The following is an 18,372-nucleotide window of genomic DNA, read 5'->3' as shown; positions in this document are numbered from 1 at the left end:
TGCCTTCAGGACCCGTATGACCTATCTGCCAAAATTACCCCATCTGCCAGAGTCCCAGAAAAGCTGAACCTAGCACACCCCTGAAATGCCGTATTTCCTTTATTCCGTCCAGGTTTTCCAAAAGGGAGATTCCATTCCCCTTTTAGTATCTCAGAAGTCTTCATTCTTCGGGTTCTTTCTGATGTCTCAAGGAGTGTATATCCTATTCCCTGCCCCCCAACACTCTTCACTCCGCTCTCACCTTTCTGGGATGTTTTCACTTCTTGGACAAGATCCAGCCATGAAACAAGGCATTGGTTTTCCCGCCTGCAGAGTTAGGCTCCACTCGGGGCTTCCTTCCAAGCCTCTTTGCAGAAGTAGAGCCTGGGTCTCAGTGTCTAGTGCGTGTGAGATGGGGTGATCCTGGGTGCTTTGGGTGCAAAGACAACTTGGTGGTCCGTCTCAGAAGTGAGGCCAGGGTGGGTGGGGTACAAGTTCAGTGAGGCCAAGAGGCGTTCCCTGCAGTCTCAGGTTTTCAGCACGAGAAGTCATCCTTCCCTCTGCCTTCTCCACAGGAACCTTGATTCACTGCACCATCACCTCCCTCCCTGGGGAGAAGGCTTTGCCTCTTTTCATCTGTCCCCTCACCCCCAGCACAGGTCTTTGCATGTAGTTGATTCTTGATAAACCTCTGCTGAGTGAATGCCTGAATTTCCAGGGCTTTCACATGTGAACTTCAGGTCAAAGCACACCTGGTAGTTTGGACTTGGGTCAGCCAAAGCTTATCTTTTCTCCTCTTCCTGAAAAAGAACTAACACAACAAGACACACACACATACACACACACACACACACACACACACACACTTACTCCATATGGGGCCCTGGAGACCCTCCCTTTGACTCCCTTAAATTCCCACAGAATTCAGGGATGTGAACATTTTGGAAGGCCTTGCAGAAGGGGTGTTGGGAGGACATCAGGGAGGAAGAGGATGGAGCCCTGAGGTCCCCAGGGAGAGGGAGGACGAGGAGGGAGGGTCTGACTGTCAAGCTCTCCAAGATCGCCTGCTCCTGAGCGCCCTCCACCGAGGAGGAGGCCAGGCCCTGCACTCAGGAACGTTCTCAGGAGCCCCCACGTCCCTCGATGGACAGGCCTGTATCGGGCAATGAGCCGTGGTTTCCAGCTCTAAATATTTCAGGGCCTCTCCTACAACTGAACAGCTCTCTCAGCATTCTGTTTCCTTGGGTGGTACAGCCAGGCTGTCTCCTCTTACGGCACCACTTAGTGATTCAAGAAGAGACTTTGAGGCCAACAGGGGCAGCTAGCTTTTGGGGGGTGAGATGCGGGGGTGGTAGAGGAGAGCAGTCCTCACCGGGGGAAATCTAGAGATCTTGGATCCACCCTGCTTCCCAAGCACCACCCCCTCCCCGAAACACACACACACACACACACACTCTCACGTCGGAAATCTAGAGATCTTGGATCCACCCTGCTTCCCAAGCACCACCCCCTCCCCGAAACACACACACACACACACACACACACACACACACTCTCACGTCTCTCCTGTCTGCCTCTGCTTCCTCCTCTGTAAGAGGACCCTTGCCTCTGCGGCTCTTCTGGCCCCACTTATGGTTGAACTCAGAGTTGAACACAGGCTGAGGAAAGTCTTCCTAGTAGAGTGTGCAGGCACATTCATGCGGCTGGGGCCCCTGTTCCCCTGCCTCTGTCCCTTCCTGGAACGCCTCCAAGTGGTCACCTGGGGCTACCTGCTCCACCCTCCAGCTGGGGAGGGGCCAGCGCCCCAGGTCCCTTTCCATCACTAGGGGGTGTGGTGAGCACACCCCCGGGGTTACTGTGGTGCTGGGAGACTCCTGGGGCGGGGAGGGGGGATCTGGAAATCTGGAACTGTGAGGGCTGAGGCTTCTTCTTTTATGTTTTACGGAAGAGAAAAAGTTAAGAGTGGCTTTATTACTTTGCCAGGCAAAGGGGGAACACAGTAAGCGAGCGCCTCAAGAACTGGGCCCCCCTCCGAGGTGAACAGGGAGAGGTCACACAGTCAGGCAAGTGTATGTGATGAGGACCAGCGCTGAGCTTTTGCCCCGAGGGTACAGGGCGGCTCCAGGAGGCCTGGGAAGGGAAAACACCCTTGACCGTGGCGTGCCCACCTGGCCTCCAATTCCCCGTCCCCCGCCCCCCCCCCCAGTGCTGCCACGGACCAGGCCCCCTCCCGACTCCCTGCCTCTCCCCGGGGGCCCCCACCTCGCCGGAGCTGGTGCTGAACAAAAGCAAGGCTCCCCGCTGCCCAGGTTGTTTTACATGTGATTTGAATATTGTTTCTTCCAAGTCCGAATAGCATGGCAAGCCCCTCCCTCCCCAGGCTTCTCCCCTTAACTCTCATGCACTCCCCCCAAGGGCTTCCAGCCCTCGCTGTATCTGGTCAGTCCCCGGGGGGCCCGGCCTGGGCAAACACCCAGTGGCTGGTCCCTGGGGCTCCCTGCACGCTCTCGGCTATTAACGGTGCGGCCCCCTCTCTCCTGCCACAGGTCCCCCATGTGAATCCATCCCATGATGCAACATGCCTCCCCAGCCCCCGCTCTGACGATGATGGCCACGCAGAATGTCCCGCCCCCACCCTACCAGGACAGCCCACAGGTGAGTGTGACTGACAGGCGGGGGTGGGCGGTGGGGCGGAGGCCTTCCCGAGGGGGAGGGCAGGGCCAGGCCTCCCTCAGCTCTCCCCTTACCCGGCCTGGGAGCCTCTCGTCCCAGACTCCCTGAGAGGAGTCGGGCACTTGGCAAAGCACCGGGTTCAGATCCTGCATCAAGGGCAGCCGTCGTCTGCATCGAGGACCTGGCACCCCAGGGTGCAGCACCTACTCATGGTCCGGTGCCCCTCCCTACCCCGATTCCCGCTCAGAGCGCAGATCAGACAAATGCACCCCACCCCTCACTCGGGGAGACCCAGCTCCAGGTACATCGAGCCTGTCTTTGGGTGTTTAGGGAAACCCTTGAATAGAGGGTCCCTCTACCAGATCCCTCATTCACTGGTCTCTGCCTGCCTACGGGAGGAATCTCCTTTCTCTTCAGGACGCCACTCAGTTTTTATCCAGAAAAGGGCCAGAACTATTTCTCTACACCCTCCCATCCTTTCCTCTGGTTCCCAGTCTCCATAACTGCAGCTTGGACACAGCAGCCCTAAGTCCTTCTGAGACGCCCAGCCCAGTTGCACCTCCTGCAGGGGACTCCAGCCTCGCCCTGCATTCCTGTTCTCTCCTTCCCATCCTCTGGATACCTGGCCCAGCTTCTGTGGGTCAGGCTCCCCAAGTCCTCGAGACCAATCACTTCTGATCTTTGGTCCCCTGTGTGTGCCTCCCTTCCACGCTGGGTTCTTTGAGACTCAGAGTTCCTGAGGTTATGTGTTCACAAGAGGCTCCACCTTCCCACGCTCCTGTTTTCTCAATTATTACTGATCGAGTCCCTGTAATGTGAAATGCAGCCAGCTAGAACTGAACTGAATTCCTTCTTTCATTTCACGAAAGTGCAGCGAGCCCCTACTGTGTGCCAGGCTGTCATTGCCATTCTGTCTTTTTTTTTTTTTTTTTTTGCCGTTCTGTCTTGATCGCTGGTCTTTGCCTTGCACTGCTGTTCCTCACTCATTAGCATTTCAGACACAGCCCTTCTCCTGACCACAGGGGACATCTGTGCCGCGTGGACACAATGAAGAGATGCAGGTGCAGGGGGCATTGCCTTATGTCCCATGGCCCTGCCACCCCAGCCTAGTGTGAGCCTGTAGGGCTGCCCTGTCCACCATGTCATCCCCCCACAAAATGACCACTTGGTCCAGCATATGGCTCACCCCTGACTCCTCCCCTTTAAATCTGGAAGCACTGACCTCAAAGTGCACGTCCTTTCGTCCCCACCCCTGCTCCTGCTCGTCAACTCTGTGCTCCTTCCCAGGCTCACCCTGCCCTGACCTCGGCTTCAGCAGACCCTCTGCTCATGTCAGTAGCTTCCCATGAACGACTGTGGCCTGGGCTTGGCATTTGCACGGTCCCTCTGTTTGAAAGCCTCCAGGTGTGCAGCTGTGTCAGGGCCTTTCTCTCTGTGGTCAGAACCAAGCATGGAAGGAGGCCTGAACCAGTGGAGACCTGGGAACGTAAGGGCCTTACGGGGGAGAGGCACCATCCTTCCTCTTTAGACCAGACCCATCCCCCGTATGCGCAGGCCGTGTCGGGTACTAATGGGTACTTATACCTGAGGGTATTAATGAAGAGGCAGGAACATCAGCTCCATTTCTTTTGTATCTGGATAATGCTCTCTAAGCTCCACAGTGGGATCTGGAAATGACAATCAGGACACTACTTGTGTTTAGTGGGTGGTGGGCGCCAGGGCTCCCATCCCCATATCCAAGGCTCAGGGACAGACCAGAGTTGGGCCGAGAGATCAGAGAGCACCAGATTGGCACAGCTGCCTCCCTGCCTCTGGCCCCACCCCCTATTTTGCCTTCCCAGGCAGCTGGGAGAAGTTTGGGTTTGGTGGGGGAATAGCAGGAGAGCTGTAGCAAAAGGGTCTGTGTTGTTCAGGAATGCTGATCCGGGTGGAGTGAGGTAGAGGGTACAGCTGAGAAGTCATCCATCCCAGGTGCTGGGGAAGTGGGGGAGGTGGGGCTGCAGCCCTATGGTGCTCAGCCCCCCACCTCCAGAAGCCACCACCAAGCTGCTGTAGCCTTTTAGTGGGGGAAGGGAGGCTCCAGCCCCTCTCTGAGGCCTCAGAGCAGAAACCCAACGAGGGGGCTGTCCCAAGGCTCTCTTCACCAGGACCCACTGGAACCTCGCCATCAAAAATACTCACATTTACAGCAGAGGAATAATTTTCCCCAGCAAAGCCACATATCTCCTTGTAACCACAGAAATCCAGGAATGAAGTCTCAGTGTCCATGGTAAAGTGACCAGGCCAAGGCCTGGGGTCTTTATGGCCTCGGCTAGGCCACTAGGCTGTGGCTAGATTCCCATGGGTCCTCCCTGAGCCAGACTGGTTCCCAAGGAAACTGACCAGGATGAGCGATCACAGGGAGAACGTAGGGCATGGAATGGGTGGGATAGAGGAGGTGGGTGAAGACTGCAGGGCAGAGTCTCTGACTCACAAGGAGGGGCTGCTCTCCCCAGAGTGCTAGATTTTGAGGCCAGTTGGCTTCTGGGGGGCCCTTCTCCCCACTCTTCAGGGCTTCTCAGAGTGGCTGCCATGTGAGCATGTCTTCCATGTTCGGTTTTCAAGCACGGGGACCTTGCTCTGGTCTTCCTGCCTTCTTCCCTTTGTGCGATCAGGGGCTGAGCCCTGCTTCCCAGGAGAAGCCTGCTCCATTGCCCTCATCACCCTCATCATCCTGGCAAACCAGCTGCTTTCTGACACTTCGTGTCCTCAGGAAAGCCCAGCCTAATAGTGTGGGCCAGGCCCACAGGGTATCACTTCCGGAACATGGCTCTCTGGAAAGGGTCCCTCACATCTCCATTCCTTCACATCTAATCTCATTACCTTTGGACCCAATATGACTTGTCTCCTCAAGGCCTAGACGGCTGAGTGCATCTCTTTATCACCTCTTTAGAAACCCAGTTTCTTCCATGGGCAGAAATGGACAGTCTTTGCTACAAAGTCCCCAAAATGAAAAAGGAAGCAAGAAAGCAGGGCCCGTCTTCTGAGACCCATGCAGTCGTTTTAATAATGTTCCCGTTGTGCTAAGGGCTAGCAATACCGAGCATAATCTATTCAAATGCACAGGAGAATCTCGCTTTGGAAAATTAGGAATCTGCATTAAAAAATTCCCAAGCCCCGGACCTTCTTTATAATAAATTAGGAAAAAAAAATTTTTCAAGGCAAATTCTTAACTTGGCAATTTCGTTTTGAAGTTTGGGGAATAAAGTTATTAAAAATGAAGGAGGCTTTTTTTTCTTCTTCTTCCCATTTTAGTCCAGAAATGTTCGTGGTTATGGCTCTGTGCTATTTGGGCGCAAGCCAAGTGGTATAACAGTTAAGCCACTTCTGGTCCCCTCAGTTCTGTTCCCGTCCATCTTGGAAAACTCCGTGATTACTTGTAAGAATGTCCCTCTGTGTTCAATGTGCACTGAAGACAGATCCTAAGTTTAGAGAGTACAAAAGCAACAACCCACTGGGACCCTTCCTGTGGCCTGCTTCCTCCTTCCTGTGGCTCCCTGTTGAATTCTGTCAGAGCCACAGTGCCCTCTGCTGTTCACCTCCAGTACCTCCGTTCTGGCGTGATAGCACCTGAGTCCTGGATTCAGATTCTCACTTTATGCCCTGAGAGGTAGGGCAAGTCACAGGACTGTGGAATTCTCCGATAATTATTTAATGAGGACATTGTCTCCAGAGAGACCTGGATGCGAGCAAGGCGTGTGGTGCCTCCATTTGGCGCCTATATCATTCTTCATCCTTTCGCATCTCTGCCTCTGCCTGCTCATCTGTCACCTGGACTTTCCCAGCCCCTCCTCCCACTGCCCCAGCACCCCCACTGATCTCTAAGGGATCCTCAAAGTCGAGTTCTCTGCTGTTACTCCCCTCTCCCGGCAAGCGCCACTCCAGTCTCCCTCCCAGAATTTTCCTGGTACCACAACCTCCTTCTCACCCATCCAGGCACGTATCCTCCATCCATGCACTCTTTCCACCTCTGGAATGTCATTCAAGTTCTCCCATTTCCTGTAACACCCCGTGGGCAACACCACCCACCCACCAGGGTTCTCGCTCTGTGGCTCCATCAGCAATTTTAGGAAACTGACAGCTTTACTGGAGAGGCAGCGGCTTCCCCACCCTCCACCTTAACCCCCTCCTCCCAAACCCCTGCTGTCAATAACCTCCCCCCACCCTTCCTCAAACACAGACACATACCTACCGTTCCACAAATACCTTTGCCCTTGGCTTATAGGCAAGACAAATATTTTATCTGGTCTATTTGTGTGTGTGTATTCAGTGTTTAGTACTCCTCTGCATGTCCCCAGCATGTCGGCTGCATGAGCATTTGAGCAGAAAGCAGAAATCCCGGTGGCCAGTCTGACCCACTAGGCACAGCGGCAGTGGACGGGGGCACTCTTGCAGTTTGGATTAGAAGCCAATTGCTCTAGGTGCTTACATAGTGTGACGTCATGATAGGAGGTATTGAAAAGATTCTGGCAATTCACCAAGGATACAGCCTTGTTATTGACCAGAGGCAGGCAAGACAAAGTCAGAACTCTCAGCTCAGGACCCGGATGGGAAGCTCACTTTAGAAGGGAGTCAAACCCTTGCTTGGGACTCCTTCCCCCACCCCTCTCCCTGCCACCCTCAGAGGCAGGAGAACAGTGTTCAGGATGCTGTGCTGGGAGATGAGGGGTCCAGATGATGCTACCCCCACCCACATGCTGCACCAGAAAGGCTAAGGCTGGGCCAGCCATGTCGGGGGAGACCAGACCTGTCTCTCTTGCCCTCTGAGTAACTTCTTTCCCTCCTTGTCCAGGCATCGTGCCCCCTCTGGGCAGGGGCCAGGGGAGCAGATATCTAGGGGAGCGGGAAGGGCTTTGACCAGTCCTTAGCATCCTCACGCTGGTTTCATTAGGTGGAGGGGGATGGGAAGTCGTCAGGGCCCCTGGCTGTGAATGCCCTCCTCCATCCAGGCCATGCAGCTGGGCCGGGCAGAAGCAGGTTCAGTTGTTTTCACACTTTACATTCCTCTCATCCCTTTATGGGTGGGAGCCCCCTGCCATGCAGGGCCTTCTGCTCAGCTGCCGGTAAGGCACTCTGCAGCTTTAGAGTTAATTCCACAGCTTTGAAAGCCTCTTCTGTGGCTGTGATTGATGGCTCCCTCTGCCCCTGGGGCCAGCACCAGAGGGACCATATGGGTGACCTGCCTTCCCTCGCTTTGACTCATCAAAATGGACTCTTCTCTTTCTTTTTCATTTTTTGCTGGGCCTTTCTTCTCACTGTATACAGTGACCTCTCTCCGTGGCCTGCTTAGGCCACCCATGTCTTTCAACAGGACATGTTCCTGAACTCCAGCTCACTCCAGGCCTGGATTCTTCACTGTGGCAAAGGCGAAAACAGCCTTCAGGTCTGACCGTGGGACCTTAAGCCTCGCTTAGGAGACAGTGGCCTAGCAACAGGATTTTGCTAGAAGACACCCGTGCTCTCGTGGCCTTGTCTAGGGTTTTTATTTGACGAACTTCCTACCTGAATTCTTATATTTATCAAAAAAAGAAACAACTCAGATATTTTATTGTCTGTCCTCTTGCCTGCAAGCAGGATGAGCTTTCTAAACAGTGACAAAAATAGTTGATGGCCGAAGTACACAAAGCTTAAAATAAATCAGGGAACAGGTGATCCGTCAGCAGCGGGCCTAGGGAGCTGGAACCTGCCTCCCCCTACCCCCTCCTTTTCCAGTTGATCTTCTAGGAGCTCGGGTATCTGTGGAGCTAGGTGGGATGGGGGTGGGTGAGCACAGCTCTGAGGTGTGTGTTGTCCTTGAAGTTTGTGGTCTGGAGGAAGAAGAGTGAGCTGACTCAAGTCAACGTGGTAAAATAGGAATTCAGAATCCTAGGCCTGTCCCACTCCACTGCTGCTGAATTATACAAAGTTGGACAAGAAGTTTCAATATTATTTCTTTCATTCACTCAACCATTTGATAAATACCAGGTGCTTTCCATGGCTCTTGTAGACCTTGTGCCATGTGCCAGGGACACATGTCCGTGCCCTAATGGAGCTTATGGTTTATTGGGGGCCTTTCTGCGTCAGTAAAATGGGAATCACTCCTGCCCTCCCTGCCTCACAGGGCGGCTGAGAGTGTGGGTGTGAAGTGTACCATGGTGTTTTCCAGCTTTCTTTCAGCCATGACCCTTACATTGATTTTTTTTACTTGATCCTCTGTACGTCTCCAGTAGACAAGATGGGATTGAACTTTAATTACTCTCCTTTTTATTGGGAACACAGTAGGGATATCAAGTACGTGTCTCTAGATGTAAACACGCTCCCTCACACTCACACACACATACACATATACCCTCAAGGGCCTAATTGAATTCACTGTTGTGGGACTATTATACAAGCAAAGGGTCCTCCAGGGATGGAGGGAAAGATGGGGAGAAGACAGTGCCCCCTGGGAAGTGAAAGACTTGGATTCCAGTCCATGGTCTTCCTCCTTTTAGCCACATGTCCAGTCACCCCAGCAGTGCAGGCAGGTTTCAAGTTTCATTTTGTAAACAACTGCCTACAAACCCTTTTAAAATTAATTAATTGCTGAAGACCTCCATTTTACACCACAAAGTAACTTCTTTCCGTGGCTTGTTCTCTCTGGTCGGTCCTGGGATCAGAAGGCAGGTACCCCAGGCCTGTTATTGCAGGAGCCTCTTTGAGCCAAATGGGCTACTCTCCTGTCCTCAAGCCCTTCCTCTCCTTGAGCTGACTGGGTTGGGGCATATTTGGAGGAACCATGCTTGACTCCTCCTGGTTTTGGATCCCTAAGCCTTTTAACACACCACTCTCTCATTTCCTGGGCTTCCCTGGTGGCTCAGTGGTAAAGAATCTGCCTGCAATGCTGGAGATGCAGGTTCGATCCCTGGGTCAGGAAGATCCCTGGGAGGATCCTTCAAGAATCTACAAGAACACTCCAGTATTCTCGCCTGGGAAATTCCATGGACAGGGGAGCCTGGTGGGCTACAGTCCATGGGGTCACAAAAGAGTGGGATATGAGTGAGCATGCACGCTCTCATATCCTCATTCAGTCCGTCATTCAGTCATTTCACAAACACGCTGGGAGCCCATGGGAGCCAGGGCTGGTGATGGGAGCTGGACTCCAGTCCACTCGGGGAGACAGATAGAAGAGGGAAAGTGTTACAGAGTTTAAGATCCAACACCGCACGTGCAGAGGAGGCAGGGGGCGGGGCTACCTGGTCAGGGCTTAGCTGCTCAGTCATGTCCGACTCTTTTCGACCCCATGGACTGTAGTCCACCAGGCTCCTCTGTCCATGGGATTTTCCAGGCGAGAATACTGGAGTGGGCTGCCATTTCCTTCTCCACCTGGACAGAGGTGTGGAGAATTGGGACAGGCTTCCCGGGAGGGCTGACGCTCCCTCCAGCTGAGTCTTGAAAGAGAGGTGTGTTCACACGTGGTCAGGGGGGGATCCTGGAGGGCAGCGAACACGTCTGTTCTGTTCACTGTTGTAGCCCCAGTGTCTCAGACAGAGTGTCCATAGCATCGATGGCATGCAGGGCTGACCGTGGTGGGGCGGGTGACATCAGGCAGGGAAGTGTGGACCCTTTCTGCTGAGGCAGCCGTGGGGGCGGGGGCGTGAAGATGTCAATAATGGGGCATGTCTGGGCACCCCCACCTGGAAGGGTCTGCTGGAGGGCAGCGTGGGGGAGGGGTGCCGTACCTGAGATGAGGCTGGGTCAGCGAGCAGGTCCAGAACTGAGCACCCTGTGGGCTGTGCCCTCCCCCCAAAACCATCCATTGTACCCCCTCTGCCTCCCCACTGCTCAGGCCAAACCCATTATTTACTAAATGGCTTCAAGCCCTGACCTCCTAGGTCCTTGGACTCCATCTAGGTTACCAGGAAACCAGATCTGGCCTTTTGTTTTTAGTCACTCAGTCGTGTCTGACCCTTTTTGACCCCATTTCTGTAGCCTGCCAAGCTCCTCTGTCCATGGGGATTTCCAGGTAATAATACTGGAGTGGGTTGCCATTTCCTTCTCCAAGGGATCTTCCCGACCCAGGGATCAAACCCTGGTCTCCTGCAAGTCTCCTGCATTGCAGGAGGGTTCTTTACTGATGAGCCACTTGAGAAGCCAGATCTGGCCCTACTGCCCCCCAGCCCAGCACAGCCCAGCTGGAGCCTCAGCGGCCCCTAGTGACCGGGCCTGTGCAGGCCCCCATGTTCTCAGGACCCAAGGCTTCCCTGACCTGGTGAGCAGGCCCTGGGGATGGGCAGTCCCACCTTGCAGGTCAGACGAGGGGGCATCCCCTCAGGAGTGAGTCTGGGCTGAGTCATGGTGGGGAGGTGCAGACCTTGGTGGCCCAGGGTTTGCAGAAAGCACCTGTGGGAGGTACCCGGGTGTACCTGTCTACTCCGGTGTCAGCGAGCACCTCTGGGTTGGGCAGGGGAGCACCTCGTAAGCCATGCCAGCATCCTCTGCTCATTTTCGTGGCAGACTAGACTATTGAGGGGCTGGATCTCTAAGCCCCTCCAGATTCTGCCTTCCTGCCTTCCTACACACACAGCGTACATCCCCAACTCTTCCCTTGGTGTTTTAGGATTGGGGCCGGGGCATCAGGAACTTTCATCTCACCGTGTCACAAACGGAGAATCTGGGCAGGCACCTTTAGGTCAGTTCAGTTCAGTCGCTCAGTTCAGTCGTGTCCGACTCTTTGCGACCCCATGAATCGCACCACGCCAGGACTCCCTGTCCATCACCAACTCCCGGAGTTTACCCAAACCTATGTCCATCGAGTCGGTGATGCCATCCAACCATCTCATCCTCTGTTGTCCCCTTCTCTTCCTGCCCTCAATCCTTCCCAGCATTAGGGTCTTTTCCAATGAGTCAACTCTTCGCATGAGGTGGCCAAAGTATTGGAGTTTCAGCTTCAACATCAGTCCTTCCAATGAACACCCAGAGCTGATCTCCTTTAGGATGGACTGGTTGGATCTCCTTGCAGTCCAAGGGACTCTCAAGAGTCTTCTCCAACACCACTGTTCAAAAGCATCAATTCTGCGGTGCTCAGCGTTCTTCACCGTCCAACTCTCACATCCATACATGACCACTGGAAAAACCATAGCCTTGACTAGACGGACCTTTGTTGGCAGAGTAATGTCTCTGCTTTTAAATATGCTATCTAGGTTGGTCATAACCTTCCTTCCAAGGAGTAAGCGTCTTTTAATTTCATGGCTGCAATCACCATGAGCAGTGATTTTGGAGCCCAAAAAAATAAAGTCTGACACTGTTTCCACTGTTTCCCCATCTATTTCCTATAAAGTGATGGGACCAGGTGCCATGATCTTAGTTTTCTGAACGTTGAGCTTTAAGCCAACTTTTTCACTCTCCTCTTTCACTTTCATCAAGAGGCTCTTTAGTTCTTCTTCACTTTCTGCCATAAGGGTGGTGTCATCTGCATATCTGAGATTATTGATATTTCTCCCAGCAATCTTGATTCCAGCTTGTGTTTCTTCCAGCCCAGCATTTCTCATGATGTACTCTGCATAGAAGTTAAATAAGCAGGGTGACAATATACAGCCTTGACGGACTCCTTTTCCTATTTGGAACCAGTCTGTTGTTCCATGTCCAGTTCTAACTGTTGCTTCCTGACCTGCATACAGGTTTCTCAAGAGACAGGTTGGATGGTCTGGTATTCCCATCTCTTTCAGAATTTTCCACAGTTTATTGTGATCCACACAGTCAAAGGCTTTGGCATAGTCAATAAAGCAGAAATAGATGTTTTTCTGGAACTCTCTTGCTTTTTCGATGATCCATCGGATGTTGGCAATTTGATCTCTGGTTCCTCTGCCTTTTCTAAAACCAACTTGAACATCTGGAAGTTCACGGTTCACATATTGCTGAAGCCTGGCTTGGAGAATTTTGAGCATTACTTTACTAGCTCCAGGCTTAATGCAGGGCTTGATCGGAGCTGGTTGATAGAGGAGAGTCTAGTGAGTCAGAGCATCTGTGGGATGCAAGGACCCCATGCTAGGAGAAGCGATGGGGACTGTAGAAGCCTGTGTGTAGGTTCTGGACCTGGCAGTGCAGCTCACCGCAGGCAGGCCTCTGAGGAATGCTGTCACTCTTCCACATCCACTGTTTGTATCCAGTTTTCTTCTTCTTTTTTAAAAATATTTATTTGGCTGTGTTGCATCTTAGTTGCAGCGTGTGGGGTCTTTCATTGCGGCTTGTAGGCTCAGTAGTTGTGGCTCATGGGCTTAGTTGTCCCTCAGCATGTGGGAATCTCAGTTCCCCAACCAGGGATGGAACCCACGTCCCCTACAATGGAAGGCGGATTCTTAACTCCTGAACCACCAGGGAAGTCCCCTGCTTTCTTAATCAAGCCTCACAGCCTGTCTGGGTAGGATGTCTGGGGCAGTCCTTGGAAGAGGACTCCTAGTTTGGAACGGCCAGTTCTGATACCAGCTGGGGAGACACCAAGTGGCCTCAGAGAGTGTAGTCTCTTCTCTACAGATGAGGAGAACAAGAGAAACTTACCTGGAGAGAAACTCTGTTGTTAAGGATGTGCTGGTGAATGTTTAACAACCGGCTCTCAGGGTGGGGTTTGGGGAAAGGATTTGATTTGCAACATTTGTCAGTTTCCATGGTGTGATTGCTCCCACCATGGCCACTCTCAAGCTGTTAATGTGATTATCAACCAACTTGCAAAATTCCCAAAAAATTATCATTTGGCCTTCATTGACCAGAGCAAGGGATCTCTACCCTCCATCTGTGCAGTCTCTCCCAACAGCTTCTCTTTTTCAGGGCCAGAACCTCTTGCCAAAATCTCACCACCCAACACCCTCTTCCCCCTGCTCCCGGGCCCTGGGACAGCTGCGGGCCTCTCCCTCTGTGCTCTGGTTCTTGAGAAATGGGTGTCTCTAGCTAGAAAAAGAAATCTATTTGGAGATAAACACTCATTCTCCAAACCTGGAGGAAATGCCGAGTTTGCTGAATTGACCCCCAGGAGCTAAATAATCTGAATCATCGTCCTCCTCAGGCCAGCTCCCTGGCTCTCTGAACCCCAATAACAGCCTCTCAACTACAGCCTCTTGGAATGCTGGCAATGACTGCTTTTGATTTACGCTTTCCTCTAGACCCCAGCAGGCCTTTCTGCCCCATCTTTCCCTGAAGTCTTGCCTAGAAATGGGAGGTCAGAGGAAAAGGAGCCCCTCCTCTCAGCCCTCCCGCTCCTAGAAGCTCATCTGCATAGAAGCCCCTTGTGGATTCCTTCAAGGACACAAGGAAATTCACCCTTAGAGGACTGAGCAGAGCAGAGCACACCAGCCCACGTGTATTTTACTCTTGAACGAGCCATGCACGTAGCTGTGCCTTGTGTTTTGAAAGATACATGTTCTGGAAATCTTATATTTAATAACTACAACCACCCTCCATGTGGGAAAAACTTTAGAGTTTCCAAAGCACTTTTACACACTGTACGTCATCTAATGGGAGCCGCGTGCCATCGCTGGGGGTGGGTAGTGATGGTATAAGCATCCTCATGGCATCCAAGCCTGTCATTGCTATTAATAGAAGGGGCTTCCGGACTTCCCTGATGGTCCAGTGGTTTAGAATCCGCCTGCCGATGCAGGGGATATGGGTTCAGTCCCTGGTCCGGGAAGATCCCATGTGCCATGGGGCAACTAAGCCCATGTGCTGTAACTACTGAAAGCCCATGCACCGCAACTAGTGAGTCTGCACCCTAGAGCCCGTGCTCCACAACAAGAAAAGCCACCGCAATGAGAAATCTTTGCCCAACTAGAGAGTAGCCCCTGCTAGCCAGGACTAGAGAAAGCCCTCGCACAGCAAGACCCAGTGCAGCCAAAAATAAATACATAAATTTTTTAAAAATAAGGTGCTTTTTCAGTTAGCACCTTAGCCAGCCTACCCAGGTAGGGAGCTTCCACCATCTCCTGGTGAGTCTCTGCTTGGCCCCTGCGCCAGTGGAAACAACTTCCTGGAGGCAGTGCATCCCAGCCTTGGAGAGCTCAGGGGCTTGGAAACTTACTATTTGGGTCGAGCCTAAATGTGCTTTATGTTTTGCAGGTTTGATGCATCGGTTGTAGTTTGATACTTTGGAGTACACAGTAGAGAACTTACACAATCTAACCCCTGGTTCAGGGGTTTAAAGGGGTCTCACATGTCCCTCTATCTCCCACCCATCCCCCAGATCTTTCTTAGCATTGCAGATCCCTGCAAATATTCCTCAGAATCCCTTTAGCAGCCTGGTCCACTCTCCTCTGAGTGTACCTTCATGCACCCTCTCAGCTTAGTGCGTGCAGTTGGGAGCTCTGCATGAGCTGGGCCTCTGCTCATGGGTCCTCACAGGACATCAGTATAGTGGTTTGATTGTTTGACAGACACGTTACACTTTGGACAGACTGAGCCTACTGTCAGCTGAAACATGCTGCTAAACCACATCTCCCCTGTTCTGTACTTCTATTATCGATCTTTTTTTTGGCCAAAGTGTTAAAAGTTTAAATTCCAACTTATTAGAAGAGAATTAATCTTATTAGAATTAGCACGTTGCCAAAGTCTGTAAAAATTGTTTGGATCCAGGTTTCATGTTACCCATAAATTTGTCAAGCGTTTTTTCAGACCTCTTCTAAGTCACTGATTAAAATATTGAGGAAAAGGGTCGAGGAGAAAGAATGTAGCATCTCTCAGAAGCCTTTCTCCTACTGACATCTCTCCTTTCATTGCCATCCTTTGGGTGTAGCTTCCTAATCACACAGTTGTCCACGGGGCCATGTCTCCATGTTTTCCATGAGGAAATCAGGGAAGGTCATTTACTGCATCTCTGTCTACTACATTCTCCTGCTCTTTAGCATGTTAAACCCAGAAAGTGGGCACTGTTGTAGCAGGCATTCATCCTAGTCTCCCCAGTGCTTAGTACCCAGTGGGGACTCAAAAAGTATTGGGAAAATAATCAGTTGCATTAGTGAGTGAAAAAACACTGGTCCAAGTCAATGTGACGTTTAGAAGTATTTGGCTTTTCTGATTCCACCTTATTTCTGTATTTTGAAGGTTAGAACAGCGTCTGTTTCTACTTTCTCCCTTATTGTGCTTGCTCAGTCACCCAGTTGTGTCTGACTGTTTGCAGCCCCATAGACTGCAGCCCTGATACCCGTGAATCCTCAAAGGACACCAGTTTGCTTACAGATGAGAAAGTAGGAGCTTAGGAAAGCTGAGGGATTTGCTCTAAGTCAAAAAACTATTAACAGGAGACAGTAGGAGTCAAGTGTGGTACCTTGCTGGCCTCAAGGTATCTTGATGCTCTGTCTAGCCCGTTAGCACTGAGTTTGAGAAAGTTCCCCCAGCTCAGCCAACAGAGACAAGAATATCTCTACCTAACAAAAAATGATGATGAGACAGTATATTTCTTTTATAGTCTCCATTTTATTTACCATCAGTCACTCGTTCATTCAATAAATATTTGTTGGACATCAATTTGTGCCAGGCTATTCTAGGCCCTGCAAACGCAACTGTTAATCAGTCCTCTTTGAGCTTAAATTTGAGTTGGAGGTCGGAGAGAAAATAGCAAGTAGTGTAGTGTCTAGTACAAGGGTTGTGAAATACATGGTCATGATAAGGGCTGTGAGATGAGGCAGAGCGAGGGAAGAGCAAGGGGCAGGGTGACTCTTACTCTGCAGATGTGGCATCTGACAGATCTAATGAAGGAACTGAGACAGCAAGTGTTTGGGGGCCACTGGCACCACCAATAACATGTTCGTGGAAATACCGTACTCTCTCTTCTAGAAAGCAGGGGCCTAGATCATATGATGAACTTTCCAGCTGTAAAACATCTGATTCTTTCAAGGTGTGTTCACTCTATTCCTTCATTCATCTTCTCAACACATACCAAGCATTCACTCTGTGCCAACTGTGTGCTGGGGATGAAGGGGTGAATGAGGTGTTATCTCGAGAGGCAGACAAGGATATCAAGTCCCAAGAGCAGAGGGGATGAGAGCTGTGAGGCACTGTGGACGGGCTGGAGGAAGGGAACAGTTGAAGCTTATCACCACACATGATGTTTCAGGGATCCATTTAATCAAAGAAAATAAAAGCATTAAGTTCTGTAATGATGGTTGCCAAAAATTTTAAAGCCATTTAATCATTTCTTCAAATGAGATCTTATACAGAAAGTCCAATATATTTTTAAAAAGTGCTCTGATTGACATAAACTTGGGACACCTTCCAAGGCGTGTAACATAGGAGGAAAACTACTACTCTAAATATTCGTTAGAGTTGAGAACAGAAATCTGCTCATTGTCCACTAAAACCTGCTTATCTTCAAGTGCCCAGGTAAACCAAAATTTGCAGAACACTCAGTTATCAATCAAAACCATTAAAACAGTTACCTCTGGCTTATGTTAAATGGAATAAATCTTTGCCCAATTGAGAACTGACTCAGCTATTTTTTTCCTGCCCTCCAAAGTCACAGAATCAAACGCAGCACTGCTGGGTACAGCCCAGGTGACTTGTAAGCGAAATTTACAGGGCTCATCATTCGGGTTTTTTTAAAAATTTTTTTCCCCAGCTTCTGGGCAGAGGCCACCACCTTAATTTGCATTAAGAACTATGGCTTTCAAAGTGAGCTCACTTCAGCATCACTTGGTTTTGGATGGTCCTAAATGGTTCTCCAGAACTTTCTGCTTTGAAGAAACGTCTGCTCTCTGCCCACTGTAGCACATGTACACATGGGTGCTCATTATACACTCATATTTCTCTGTATACTTTCTCTTATCCACACACACAACACAGGACGAGGTAGACCTCACGGTTCCGGTCAGGGAACCAGTGGTCCTGGCCCACTAACCCACACCTCCTCTCTCTTGTCTCTGCAGATGACGGCAACTGCTCAAGCCCCCTCTAAGGCCCAGGCTGTCCACATCTCCACGCCCTCGGCTGCTGCCAGCACGCCCGTGCCCACCGCCCCCATTGACCCCCAGGCCCAGCTGGAGGCTGACAAGCGCGCTGTGTACAGGTAGGAGATGCTCCGGCCGGGCCGGGCTCAGAAGCCCCCAGGTGGCCTCCGGCCCAGCTCAGCCGTGAGAGATGAGAGTGCAGGCCCGAGGGTGGGCTCATGGAATCCAGTAGCCAGGGCTGTTCTCTCCCCGCTTCTCTCTGAAATCACCCCAGAGAGCCCTCAGCTGGCCACGCAGGGTGGGCTCCAGCTTCCTGGAATCATCCAGGGAGGGAAATGTGGCCTGGGCTATGTCTCCCAGGAGGGGCCCTGGGAGTCCCGATGATCATCAGAACACCCCCACCCCCACCACGGTTCAGAGCTGCTTCAGGACTGTCCTGGCCCCAGGGCCCATTGTCTCCTTCACTCCAACACGCACCATCCAGGACTCGGTCGTGAGCAAACTTGAGTCCACCTGAAAGCCGCTGGGAGGCTTGTTAGAACACGCATAGCTGGACTCCGTGCTCGGAAATGCTGAATCAGTAGGTCAAGCTGTAGGAAGAAGACATGAATTTTTAACAAGCATTCCAGGTGAATCTAATGCAGCTGCTGCTTGGCCCATGCTGTGATTCACGGTCGACTTTGGTTTTTAGCAGTAGAGGTTGTACATGACGGTGGAGGTTCTGACACCCTCCCCAAGGGGGGCCGTTTGCAGGGAGCAGGCCGCTTGTCTTGTTTTAGTCTGCATTAGCCCCTGG

General features: G+C 51.6%; 1 protein-coding gene across 12 annotated transcripts in view; it reads left to right on the top strand.

Annotated features, from left to right (window-relative positions):
* Positions 1-18,372, top strand: part of PKNOX2 (PBX/knotted 1 homeobox 2) — a 288,631-nt gene that overhangs the window by 200,954 nt on the left and 69,305 nt on the right. For 10 of the 12 annotated variants that reach the window (XM_081535113.1, XM_081535115.1, XM_081535125.1 and 7 more), the window contains 2 exons: positions 2,526-2,634; positions 17,556-17,695. In XM_081535113.1, coding sequence (XP_081391239.1) covers positions 2,548-2,634; positions 17,556-17,695 — 227 coding nt within the window. In that variant the 5' untranslated portion in view covers positions 2,526-2,547. Of the gene's footprint in view, positions 1-1,962; positions 2,043-2,525; positions 2,635-17,555; positions 17,696-18,372 lie in introns of all 12 variants that reach the window. The other 2 variants (XM_081535120.1, XM_081535116.1) reach the window with 1 other exon arrangement.

This window comes from Giraffa tippelskirchi, chromosome 10 (assembly GCF_054371585.1).
Source record: "Giraffa tippelskirchi isolate mGirTip1 chromosome 10, T2T-mGirTip1v1.2.pri, whole genome shotgun sequence".
Classification (NCBI taxonomy): Eukaryota; Metazoa; Chordata; class Mammalia; order Artiodactyla; family Giraffidae; genus Giraffa; species Giraffa tippelskirchi.
Note: the sequence above shows the minus strand (reverse complement) of the source record. Positions and strands in the feature narration are given on the sequence as shown.